Here is an 11,896-nt window from a genome sequence, read left to right on the forward strand (position 1 = left end):
GTACTGGCTTTGTGTTCTGAAAACACAAGGTTCTATATGGACTCATCTGAAAGTTTTCCAAGGTTTGTTTTGTTTTGTTTTGTTTTGTTTTACTAGAATGTTCCTGAGTTGCAACCCCAAAACATGGCATGGATTTTTCCTTTCTTCTTTACAAATAACACTAGTAACAACAGCTACCTGATCTTAAGGACTCCTCTGTTCGCCTCGCAGCAGCCTTGGGGTCTGGCACCACTGGGTTCTCCTTTCAGAGGGAGCAAGTGAGGTTCAGAGAGGTTGGATGATTCCCCTGAGGCCACACAGTGAGTACCACTGGCAAAATCTGGATTCAAACCCAGATTCTGACCCCAGAGCCTACTCGTACATGCATGAAGCTAGACTGTCATTTCTGGTGTCTTTCTTGGCAATGACACTGGTGGACAAAATCAGTTTTTATCCTAAAATAACATGGATAATAATGAATGTGGGGGTGCAGTGTAGACTCTAATCCGGTAAGGTCCGTGGGCTCAGAGAGAAACAAGGACTCCCCTCCCTCTGAGAACACTGCCACCTAGTGGGCGGCCGATGGGAGGAGGCCCAGAGACAGGTGTTAAAGGCCTCAGAGCAGGTAAAGGCTCTCAGAGCAGGTGGGGGGACCCTGGCACTCACCTTGTTGAGGCTGCTGCGGTCACTGACGCTCTTGGTCAGCTGCTGGATCTCGGCCACCTGGTCGGCCAGCCGCTTCTGCTCATTGAGCTTCTCGGCCAGCGTCTCCAGCTCCGTGAGGGCGAGCTGCAGGGACAGCCTGTCCGGGTGGCCCCTGGGGGTGTTCTTCAGCATGTCCTGCCAGGACCCCGAGAGAGCCAAGGCTGAGAACCCCGCCCCGGCACACCCTCCCCTGGCCGGGGACCCTCCCACCTCCTACAGGGACTGGGGTTGGAGATGTCCTGCTTTTGGCCAAGACAGATGGTACCTGACACATAGCAGGGCCTCAAGAAATAGCTAACGAATGAAAAAGTAAAATACAAATGTGGCTCAATCTCTAATTCACTGATCAGCAGTTTGCTGGGATGAAAGCCCCTCCTGCAGCCAGCAGCTCTGAGGACAGAGAGGAAAGTGCCACAGGGGTCCGCAGCCTGGCAGCCCTCCTGCCCAGCTCGGTGGCAGAGGGCTCACCCTGACTAAGGGCCCTCAGCCATCAGGGGAGGTGTCCCAAGCTCTCAGGGCCCTGTGAGGGGACTAACGCTCTCTCTAGGGGCCTGGAGTGGCCAAAGTCAGCTCACTTACTGAGCGTCTCCCCGTTGCCGGACCCCCGAGGGCCTGGGAGCCCGTGTGCCCTCATTCCCTTCCTGCACCTGTGGCTCCTGCCACCACCAGTGGCCCAGCCCCCCACGCCGGGGAGGTCGACAATGGCTGTCCGACATGATCAGCGCCACTCCGGGAGCAGAGAAAGAGGGGACCGCGGGCTGGAGGTCCTGCCCACCATCCACAGCAGACAGATGGGCTGTGGATGACAGATGAGAAGCCCCCACCCCAGGAGGCTCGCCAGCCCAGGCCACACCCTGCAGGTCCCCGGAGGCCAGTCCTGAGCGGTACCTGAAGCAGGAGGATAAACTGCGGGAACCTCTGGATGGGCTTCACCATCAGCCCGTAGAGTGTGACGCGGTCCGGGCTGCACACCTGTCGCCGCTGTTGGGACAGCAGGTGGACTCATTCACCGACCCTCCTCTGCCCCCCACCCCATCTGCAGGGGTGCCGAGTGTCCCAGAGGGCAGACGCTGCCCATCCTGGGCTCTCCCCGCCACCACCCAGGGTCCAGGACCTGCTCAGCCTCGGGTCTGAAAGAAGAACCCGGGGTCCCTGGTTCCGCAGCCAGGGCTCTCTGGCGCCACGGGACCCCCCACAGCCCCCCGGTCCTGGCAGGCTGAAGCAGTCAGGCTAAGGCCTCTGGACTAACACCATAACCAGGAGGCCACCCCCACTTCCACCTGGCCCAACTCCAGCTTCCCAAGCTGCGGACCGACTCTCTAACTCATTATCAGCCTCCTCCTGGGGGGGCAGGAGGGACCGATTTTCTTCCCATGGCACTGGGGCTGTCCCAAAGGAAAGAGGGGAGGTACCCAGGCCACAGCAATGATGCGACCCCCAAGGTTGGGTCCCAGTGCCCTCTCCCTCCCAAGAAACCCACTGAGAGGCACCCTCGACCCCCGCTGGCCCACCTTGAGGAACTCGAGGAAGGCGGGCTTGGTGAGACAGGCCTTCTTGATGATGGACATGGCATTGGTGAAGTTGTTCACGTAGTCACTGTACACATCTAGCACCATGGACTTGGAGAACTGGGACGGACACGGGGGCAGTGAGGGAGGGTCACCACGACGTGAGGGGAAGTGTGGCGAGCACCCCCGCCCTCGGTACTGGCTACCCGGAGGCTCACAATCAGCCTTGAGGTCAGGAAAACCTGTCACCCCACTGAGAGGAGGAAACCAGGCTCCGAGTGATGGAGAGATGCCTGCAGTCCCAGGGAGGAAGAGGTGGTGCCAAGAGACAAGGGACCCTCCCCCGCCCCCAGCAGGGCAGCCCTGAAAGGCGAAGGGAGGAGAAGGGGGAATAGGGACACGCCTGACACCCCTCACCATGTGCCCTTCCTCGCCACACCCTGGCCCTCCAGGCCCAAGGATGGCACTCCTGCCCCCAAGCCCTGTCCACACTGCCCAGGGCATCAGATCTGTTGAGCACTGGGATTTTCAAAACAACGATTTTTTTTTTTCTTTTAGAAAAACCCAATGACCTACAACAGATCAAAGTGGAGTTCCCCCGACTTGACCCCCCCTCACACTCCATGAATGGCTCTGGGGCTCACAAGAGCCCCCCTCAGCTGTGGACCTGAACCCAGAGAGAGCCTGGAGCCGCCCTAGGTGACAACCAAGCTAGGACCCAGGCAGGCCTCCTGGAGCGCAATCCAGTGCGCTCCCCCAATGCCCCGCAGCGTCCTCTGGGGGCCAAGGCCACAGTCTGCACCAGCAGGGCTGACCTTGAGCACCCCGCAAGCACTCAGTAGGGAAGCTGCAGACCGGCTGGGTGGCTGCCCGCTGTGTCTGGCCTCCTGCAGGGGCTGCCACTAGGCAGGGCCAGAACAGCGAGCAGGCTTCACCGGCAACCAGAGCCGTGGATGCCTCCAAGGACTTACTGGAAGGTGACGCGCCCACCCCATCTGGGGCCAGGCAGATCCGGGCCCTGTGACCCCCAGCCCCTGCGGGCTTGGAGAGGTGACCAGGTGGCAGCAGGAAGCCGGCCCGGATGGCACCGAGGTCAGGGCTGCGGTTTGCACCTGAGAGTTTGGGGATACGTACCGAAGCCACGAAGAGGTCCCCGATCTTCTCGGTGGCGTCCCACTCAGCCACGCGGGAGGACAGGGCTATCTGGAACATGGAGTGGCAGTGCAGGATCTCCTTCACGCGGAAGAACACCGCCTGGCACTTGCGGGCGCTCAGCACCTTCGGCTCCATCTCCATCAGGGGGTTGCGGTAGTCCTGCAGGGCCCGGGGGGTCAGTGCCCCGGAGCCCGGCCACGGCCCCTCCCACCACCTGCCCCGCAGGCAACCTGGACAAGGCCCCTGCAGGACTCGGCAGGCCACAGGCAGACCTTCCTCACTCCTCATCCTTCTGGAAGGATCTCCATGGATGTAACACACCTGGCCCCTCTTTGCCCACAACCCACACCTACCCCCTGGACTTGGGTATGAAGCGGGGGTGGGAGGAAGATGCCCACACAGAGCCCCATGGAGGCAAGGCCCTGAGGCCCCAGCTGGCCCTATCCAGCTCTGCCTAGAACTGAGCCAGTCCCCCAAATGGAGAGGTGGCAGTGATGTCCCAGCTAGCTCCCATGGCCCCTAGACCCAGAGCCACCCCCCAACCCGCTGATCAGGAACACGGTGATATTTCCACATCTCCCTTCCTGACACCTGGGCTCCCCTTCTATGGATCTGAACTCCGGAGGGGAGGAGAAGGGTGTCATGAACACCTACAACCCCAATAATAGCCTATTGGTCTCTCCCGAGGCCACGGCATCCCAGAGGGTTCAGCACATCAGGAATGCCAACCCCAGACGAGGTTGGCACCAGAGTTGACTAACACCAGGCATCCTGACTGCCAGAGAGGGTACACCTGCTCCAGCCTCGGGGTGGCCCCAGGAGGCTGGGAAACACGACCCTGCCCGGGGCTCCTGGAGGGGCGAGGAAGGCACGGCACCCTCCACCCTACAGGACACGCCTCCCTTCACAGACCCCCAACTTTGTATCCAAAATGCAGAACCCCGTAAACACTGAGGTGTCAGGAATTCCTGCTATCCCCACAAAAGCGACCTGTGGCCCCTTCCCCTTAGAACTGTCCCCAACACTCATCTCAATGTGTCCCTCCGGGGTCCTCCCTGCTGTCTCCCCAGAGGCCCCTGGAGTCGTACCTGGAGCACCCGCTTCAAAGACTCCACGTAGCTGCCTTCACTCTGCACGATGGAGCCCAGGATGTGCCTCCGGACCACCTGTGCAGCCAGACAGCGTGGTCAGCGCCTGCACCTGCCGCCCCACGGGCTGGGCGAGGACAGGTGCCGGGCCCGGCGTGCCAGGAAAAGGAGCCTCGGTGCCAGAGCCCGCCCTGGGGAGCACTGGGAGCCACGGGCGTCCATTTCCCCGCAGAGCCCAGACTGCAGGTGGGGGTGCGGGTGCTGGGGCCCGAGCGCCCTGCCACACCTCTGCCTGCAGACATCCAGGTGTAGGGAATCACCACCTCCCCTGCACGGTGTCAGGCAGGCCCCTCCCCAGGCAACTCGAGTAGGAGATTCTTAGATGGAAGAGAGATCTCAGCTCCTGTGCCTTGCAGATCCCACCCCCCACCAATCCATCTCTCACAGGTGGGCCACAGGGTGCCCTCACACCCCCCCGAGGGGGCTCCACTGCAGGCCAAACATCCCGCCCCCTCCTACTGGCCCCTTCTCTCCTCAGCCCAAGTCCACACACACTCAGGTGCAGCCTGACCAGCCCCAGTCCAAAAGACCTCCCCTGGTCAGCAGCACCGAGCCGGCAGGGGCGGCGGCACACTCGGTTGCTCAGTGGCCTCGCATGGTGTCTTTGAAACTACTGCCCCCCAGCCACCAGCCCCAATAGTCTGATGGAGGCAGTACGGGGCACCACCCGGGTACTGGGGTTTTTAGAGCATCCCGGGTGACCCAAAGCCAGGCCAGAGGTCATGAAAGGTGTCGTGGGACAGGTGTCTGATGCAGGAGCCCATCCACCATGGTCCGTGGCTGGGAGGGGGACCAACCCTCGCAGTGCCCCGACAGCCATCCTGAGCAGCGATCGAGGTCCCCAACGCCGCCATCTCCCCTGCTCCTCTGGGACACCTCCACTCTGCCTCTGGCACACCCTTCTCAGCAAGTCCCACAGGCCCCGGGCCCGACCACGGCCCACACAACCCCATGGCTGGATGCATTGTCTGCCATCCCCGGGGGCCCAAGCTAGTCCCAGAGCAGAGTTTCCGATCTCAGCACCCTGACGCCTGGGGCCAGGTGATTCTCAGTTGTGGGGCCTGGCCAGTGTAGGACACTGAGCCGCATCCCTGGCCCCTGCCCGCTAGGTTCCAAGAACACCTCCAGCTGTGACAACCATAAATGTCACCAGATGTGGCCAACTGCCCTGGGGGGTAAGATCGCGTCAGCTGAGAGCCAGTGGTGAGGAGTAATGAACATTGCTTGAGCAGGACCCAGGAGTCTCCTGAGGAGAGAGGCCCGGCCAGCGCCAGGGAGAGGAGCCCAGGGTCATGAGTCCAGCTCCAAATGCTCTGACGGGGGCTTGCTGCCCAGTGGCGAGCATCACCACCTCAGTGCCTGAGGCAGGGTAACAGACATGAAGGAAGCTGGCAGACGGACTCCTGAGACACGAGGTGTGGCCACAGGTCATCTCCCTAGATTTCTAAAGAGGCCAAACATCCGGATTTTCTGCCGGCTCCAAGAGGGGCAAACCCCTCGTTGGCGCTTTGTTGCCCTGACACGACCTGCTCAGCGTCCCCACACCCAGAGAAGGCTGGGCGTCTCTCCCCGTTTCATGGCTGGGACAGCCAACGTGACAACGTGCCCCTGACTGAGGCCTAGAGCAAGGTCACCCGGTCTCGGTCCCAGGGTGACACTGAGGGGGAAGAGAGGCATCGTCCAAGGCCCCGAGTGCCTGGGAGAAGCCCATGGACAGAGGGCAGGCTGGCCCCTCCACGTCCCCCTAAGCTGGATGAGCTTAATGCCCCTCAACCCTCCCGTCACGGCAGCCCCTTCCTGCGAACAACACCTCCATGTGAAACAGTTAAGCGAGAATGCTCTGGTCCCCCAGGGCTGGGAAGCAAGCACTCCAAAGGCTTGGGGGCCCACGGCCCTGGGACAATGGCATGGCACCTGCGGGGTCCAGTCTGGAAGGCTCTGTAGCTGTTGAGACAAGAAGCTGAGGCTCTACCAGGAGCCCCCGCTCGACACTTTCCCTTCAAGACCCAGACTCACGGGGCCCCTGACCACCCCTCCCCCTGAAGACCCCCACCAACCAGCTCTGCACACAGACCTGCTGAGGGCTCAGGCCATCGGGCATGGGGCCCAGCTCCGGGGCCGGGGGCTTGATGTCCGTAACGCTGACCTCCAGGAGCCCCATGTCTTCCTCTTCCGAGTCACCTGGAAAATCAGATGGGCGGGTAACACATGAGAAGTGAGGATACCGTACCCTGCTCAGCCCCCAGGAGTTGGGCACCACCCTGGGCCGGGGTCCTGGGGCCACAGAGGGTCACCCACTGCTGTACTCTGCTCGATTTGTCTGGCCAGAAATAAAGGGGAGCGAGCAGGGCAGCACAAAGTGGCATGCCTCAGGGCTCCAGCTCTCAGCATGGACTCTGCCAGAAGTCACTGTCCCCACTCAGACCAGCCGCCTCTGGCCCGCTGAAAGGCAGGCGGCCCATGTCTCCATCACTAGGCACTAAAAATAGTTTTCTTCTGGATGCCCAAAAGGGGGAAGAAAGTAAGCCCCAAGAAGAACGGGGCTATTTAGCTGTGTTTTCATCTTTTCATAAAAAGAAAAAAAAAAATGCAGACAGACCCAAAGGGAAAAAGTTCAAGGGGACAGTGTAGACATGAGTGGGGGCGGCTGTTGGACAGAGGGCAGGAGACAGAGCCTCGCGCAGAAAGAAAGAGGGAGGTCAGGCAGAGTGCAGGGATCTGGCCTCGGAAGGCTCTGTCCCCACAAGAGAGATGCGGGCACAGGGAGACGGGACCCTAGCTGCTCTGGGCCTGAAACCCAGTGGTGGCGGCCTTGGGCAGTCGGGCGCTGTGGGGAAGCTCAGAAGGAGGAGGTGGCAATGACCCTTGAGCCGGAGCCGAGGGAGCAGGGACACCCAGGCAGGCCCTTACCTGAACAGGAGACAGAAGAGGAGGAGGAGGAGGGACATCGGACCACAGTGTGGGGGTGGGGGTGGTGAAGGCCCTCCTGCCTGGCCCACATGGTACCCCGGGCATCACTCCGCACCCACCCCAGCCGCCGGCCCCGCAGCTTCCTCTTCCCCCACTCGCCACTGGGTAACATTCTTGGCCAGCGATCCGAGCCCTGCCGCGGCTATTAATAACGCCGCTGGTGGGAGGGTCACTTTAGGCAAAGCTCTGGGCTGGCGGGCGGGGTGGGGAGGGCTTAGGGAGAGCCTGCAGGCAGCCTGGCCAGTCTGGGGGTGGGGAGGGTGACCAGGAGCAGCTACCAGCCGACCAGCCTGTCTACCCTGTCCCTTCTCCAGGCCACCCCACTAAGCCTGGAAGGGCTCCTCGTCGGGGGCCGGTGGCTTCCCCAAAGGTTCCGTGCTGGAGCAGGTCCAAGCAGCAGTGGGGTTGAACCCATTTCATGGATGAGGAACCAGCCCCCGTTAAGAATGATGCAAGGTCGTGAAGCCAGGAGGCTGTGGAGCCGGGATCTGAACCCACACCGGCAAGACGTCGCCCCAGCCCCAAACACCTCCACTCAGTGACTGCCCCCCCAAGAATGACATGCATCACAGCAGAGCCAGGCTCTGTCCACACACTGCCTCGGTCATTCTCACCATGGCCCCTGAGACAGATGCCACAGGGGCCCCACTGCACGGATGAGAAAATGGAAGCACAGAGAAGGGATAGCACATAACTTTTCAAGAGGGCACAGAGTCTCGGAGTTCTCCCTGGCTTGAATATCTGTGCTGACCTGGCTCCAGTCTCTCAAGCCCCACCCCTTACTCCAGTCACATGGAGCCCCGGCCATCCTCTCCACGCCTGTGTGTCCCCAGGTGAGTCACTGAACCTCTCTGTGCCTGTTAGCTCATCTCCACATGGGAACAGGGCAGTCCTGTGGACTGTCTGGTGTCTGCAAGGATTAAGCAAGGAACTGTAAGGATCATAAGAGGGTGCCCAGACACAGTAAATACTTGATAAATGTTGACCCTCAGGAAAATCGTTTCTTGAACATCTCCTACTGCCCAGCTCCAGGGCCTTTGCACACGCTGACACCTCCGCCCAGAGCACCAGTTTCCTGCCCCACTCCCCGCCACCTGACTGACCTGGGTCCATCCCCCTCCTGCTCCCAGCCCATCCCTGACCACTCATTTGCATTGTGCTCCTCCATGCTCCTGTCCCTCCCACTCCCTCCCCTCCATTCCCCCCTCCCTGGCTCCCTATGGCTGCTTGTCAGCCTCTGTGGTCACTTCCTGTTTATATGAGCCGGGAACTCCCAGAGGAAATGCTGCTTCGTTCATCTTGGTGGCCCTATACCCAGCATGGGGTGCAGCACTTCGGGGGAATTCAATAAATATTGGCTGGTGGACAGATGGGCGATGGACAAAGGAAAGAGTGGGAACGTTCAAAGACGAAGTCAGGTGAGTTGAACAGTGTGGGAGGCAGGAGGCCAGGACTGCCAGGACAGAGACCAAGGGCAGGGACGCTGAAGGGAGAGGCCCCACCTCCCCCAGAAAGAGGTGGGTCATACCTGCCAGAGGGTGGGAAACTGACTGGGACCAGCCAAGATATTTGGGCGTCAGTCCCCATCCCCTACCACCAGAGGATGCCAGACCCCAGGTGGCTTTGCCCACCTGCCCCTGCAGTCACAGAGCTGAGCCCCAGCCTCCTGCCAGCCAGGCCCACGGTGCCTCACCAAGAACGTCTTTCCTGTGCAGAAAGGATACTTTGCGCATGACGGCCATCCTCGTCTTCTCCAGCCCATCCTTGGTCCCGCTCTTGGCCGCCTTCATGAGCTGGGTCATCTGAGCAAAGGCAGAGGGGCTCATCAGAGAAGCCGAGGGATGCCCCAGGATGCCTGCCACCAAGGGCCACCAGCCCTACCCTGGCCTCCCAGCCGGAGCGGCACACATCAAGACCCTGGGGCCCATACAGTTCCAGGGAGGTGGCAGCAGAAGCCCAGAGGGACAGCCAGGCAGTGGCACCTGAGACATCCCAGGGCAAGGTGAGGAGGGGCCTTCATTCTCTGGGGATCACCCTGGAGGAACCCTCTTAATTGGCAAAAAGGGGTCTTAACCCGATTATCTCCCTTTGGGGAAAGACTTGAGGCCTGGAGAGCCAGGCCTGGGTTCAGATCCCAGCTGTACCTCTCGGGACAAGTCACTTAACCTCACTGAGCCTCAGTTTCCCCACTGAGATGTGCCAAGGTCTATGAGGACTAACAGACGGGGTCCAGGGAGGCATGCTTAACAGTAAAACGACCACGCCCACGGTTACTTCAGGGGTCGTGAGTGCACACCCCCATCCCATCTGCCAAACCCAAGTGAGGAACCCCCCGTGCCTCCCAAGCAGCCAAGTTTCTTACTGAGCCGAGGCCCAGGAAAGTAGGAGAAGGCTGAAGGGGCCACAGAGCGGAGCGCAGCTTCCCCGTGCAGGCAGGGACCCGCGGACACCATGCGGCAGGCTGAGCAGAAGGGGAAGCGGACCCGGGAGGGGGAAGCCGGCGCCCTGAGCGCTGGGGGAGCTGGGGGCCTGCACACAGAGCTGCTGTCCCCTAAGTCATTCCTGAGCCCCCAGCCCCAGCATCTTCCCCGACAGAACGCCCCCTAAAAGAACTTCCTATAATGATGGAAAAGCCCATCGGGGGCCCGGCAGCCACAGGCGACTCCCGGTACAGCTGAGGACCCAAAGTCCGGATTATATTTCACTGTCATTGATGTAAATGTAAACAGCCACGTGACTGTCCTAACCAGCAGGGCGTTCTCGGAGCACTCCCTCCTCCCTGAGGCTCTCTGCGGAAGGCAGGAGCACACCTCGGGGGTCTCGGGTCCCCGCTCTCCCTATCCCCTTCCTCCAAACAAGCCCCTGGTCCCGGCTCCCCGTACTCCTTGGCTCTCTGGCTTGCAAAACCCACGGGGTGCTGGGCCTAGGCACAGGGTGGTGGCTTTTCAGGAACAATGCTGACTTTCCGGAAACGAGCAGCAGGGGAAGAGCAGGTCCCGCGGGGACTCCCTGAATCTCAGTGGCCCAATTCTTCAGCAGTGATTCTTGGCCTCCTGGGGTGGGGGTCGGGGGTCATAACCCCCTTGATAATCTAAGGAGAAGGACAAAAAACCGACCCCAGAAACTGCACGAAGATGCTCACCCTCCTCTGGGGGAGCGGCGGGAGGGGTCACAAGCCCCAGATTAGAAACCTCTGCTCTGAGCCCACTTCCCTCCTGGCAGAGAGCCGAGGCAGGAAGTTGTCCTACAAACTCCCAAAGCGGTCTTCTTTTGGCATTTTCCTGGGCGAAAAAGAGCAACAAGTGAACACCCCAGAAGGTGTCCCCAAGTCAGCCTGCTGCCTCCACCCACCTTCACAGTGCAGGGGCCGGGCGGGGGGTCCGAGTCCAGGGTCACAGTCAGGGCGGGAACCCCGGTGGTGGACTCTGCCCTTCATGAGCTCCCGGCTCTTCTCTGGGCCTTGGCCTTCTGAGAAGTGAAGCTGCCCCATTCAGGTCACAGGCCCCCCTGTGGCATGTCTATATAAGGACCCTGCAAACTATAGTGTCTGTCCCCTCCTCCCGGGAGGTCTCAGGTTCAGTCGGAACCAGCAGCGGCCCAGGATGGATATCACTCAACTGCGGTACGCGCAGACCCAGGTTTGAATCCCAGCTGTGCCACTGCCCAGCGCGGTGGCTACCAGCCCGGCCCACTGATTCACTCACCAGCCTCACTGACGCCAAATGACGGCAGAGAGAGAGAGAGCTGCCTCCCCGGGTGCCCTAGGGACAAAACCAACAGGCCCACAGATAACAGGGACTTTGACCCTCCGAGGCAGCATGGAGCACCTCACAGATCTGAGCTCACCTAATCCTTCCTTCCATCCAACCTGGGGGCTGGTACTGTCAATGCCCCCATTTCACAGGTGAGGAAACCAAGGTTCAGAGAGGTCAAGAGGCCTGCCCAGGATCACACAGAGAGGAAGTGGTGGGACTGGGATCCAAAGCCAGGCCTGTAGGCCTCCAAAGCCCATAGCACATAGTAGGTGCTCGATTAAGGGAAGTCCCTGCTGTCGATGTCACCATGATCCAGAAGTCTGAGTCCCATTTGAGAAGAAGGTGCTGTGATTTCTCCTATAGGCTTCCTTAGCCTGGATCTCTGTGAGCGGCTCAGAGGGGCAGGAATGTCCAGCGTCCCTCACTCACGCTCACACCCTCACCCACCGCCAGAGTTCGCAAATCTGCAGGTGCCTGGGCCTTAGGCCAGACCTCCAGAATCAGCTTCTCTGGGGACGGAGCTCAGGAGTCAGCTCCCCGGTGATGCGGAGGGTCCGAGAGCGTGCAGACCCCACCCCCCAGGAATGCTGGCAGACCACTAAGCTTTTGCTCAGAGAGAGAGAGGCAAGCACGTGGAAAGGAGTGAGCCAGTCCCAGCATGGACACGAGATGTGGC

General features: G+C 60.7%; 1 protein-coding gene across 10 annotated transcripts in view; it reads right to left on the reverse strand.

Annotated features, from left to right (window-relative positions):
* ARHGEF10L (Rho guanine nucleotide exchange factor 10 like) overlaps nt 1-11,896 on the reverse strand; it is a 157,285-nt gene that overhangs the window by 59,459 nt on the left and 85,930 nt on the right. For 8 of the 10 annotated variants that reach the window (XM_047725396.1, XM_047725398.1, XM_047725393.1 and 5 more), the window contains 7 exons: nt 9,159-9,267; nt 6,570-6,676; nt 4,436-4,513; nt 3,327-3,506; nt 2,196-2,312; nt 1,573-1,665; nt 646-819 (listed from right to left, as the gene is read on the reverse strand). In XM_047725396.1, the coding sequence (XP_047581352.1) occupies nt 646-819; nt 1,573-1,665; nt 2,196-2,312; nt 3,327-3,506; nt 4,436-4,513; nt 6,570-6,676; nt 9,159-9,267 (858 nt within the window). Of the gene's footprint in view, nt 1-645; nt 820-1,572; nt 1,666-2,195; nt 2,313-3,326; nt 3,507-4,435; nt 4,514-6,569; nt 6,677-7,405; nt 7,593-9,158; nt 9,268-11,896 lie in introns of those variants that run through there. The other 2 variants (XM_047725402.1, XM_047725401.1) reach the window with 1 other exon arrangement.

Source organism: Lutra lutra, chromosome 4 (genome assembly GCF_902655055.1).
Source record: "Lutra lutra chromosome 4, mLutLut1.2, whole genome shotgun sequence".
In the NCBI taxonomy this organism is placed as follows: Eukaryota; Metazoa; Chordata; class Mammalia; order Carnivora; family Mustelidae; genus Lutra; species Lutra lutra.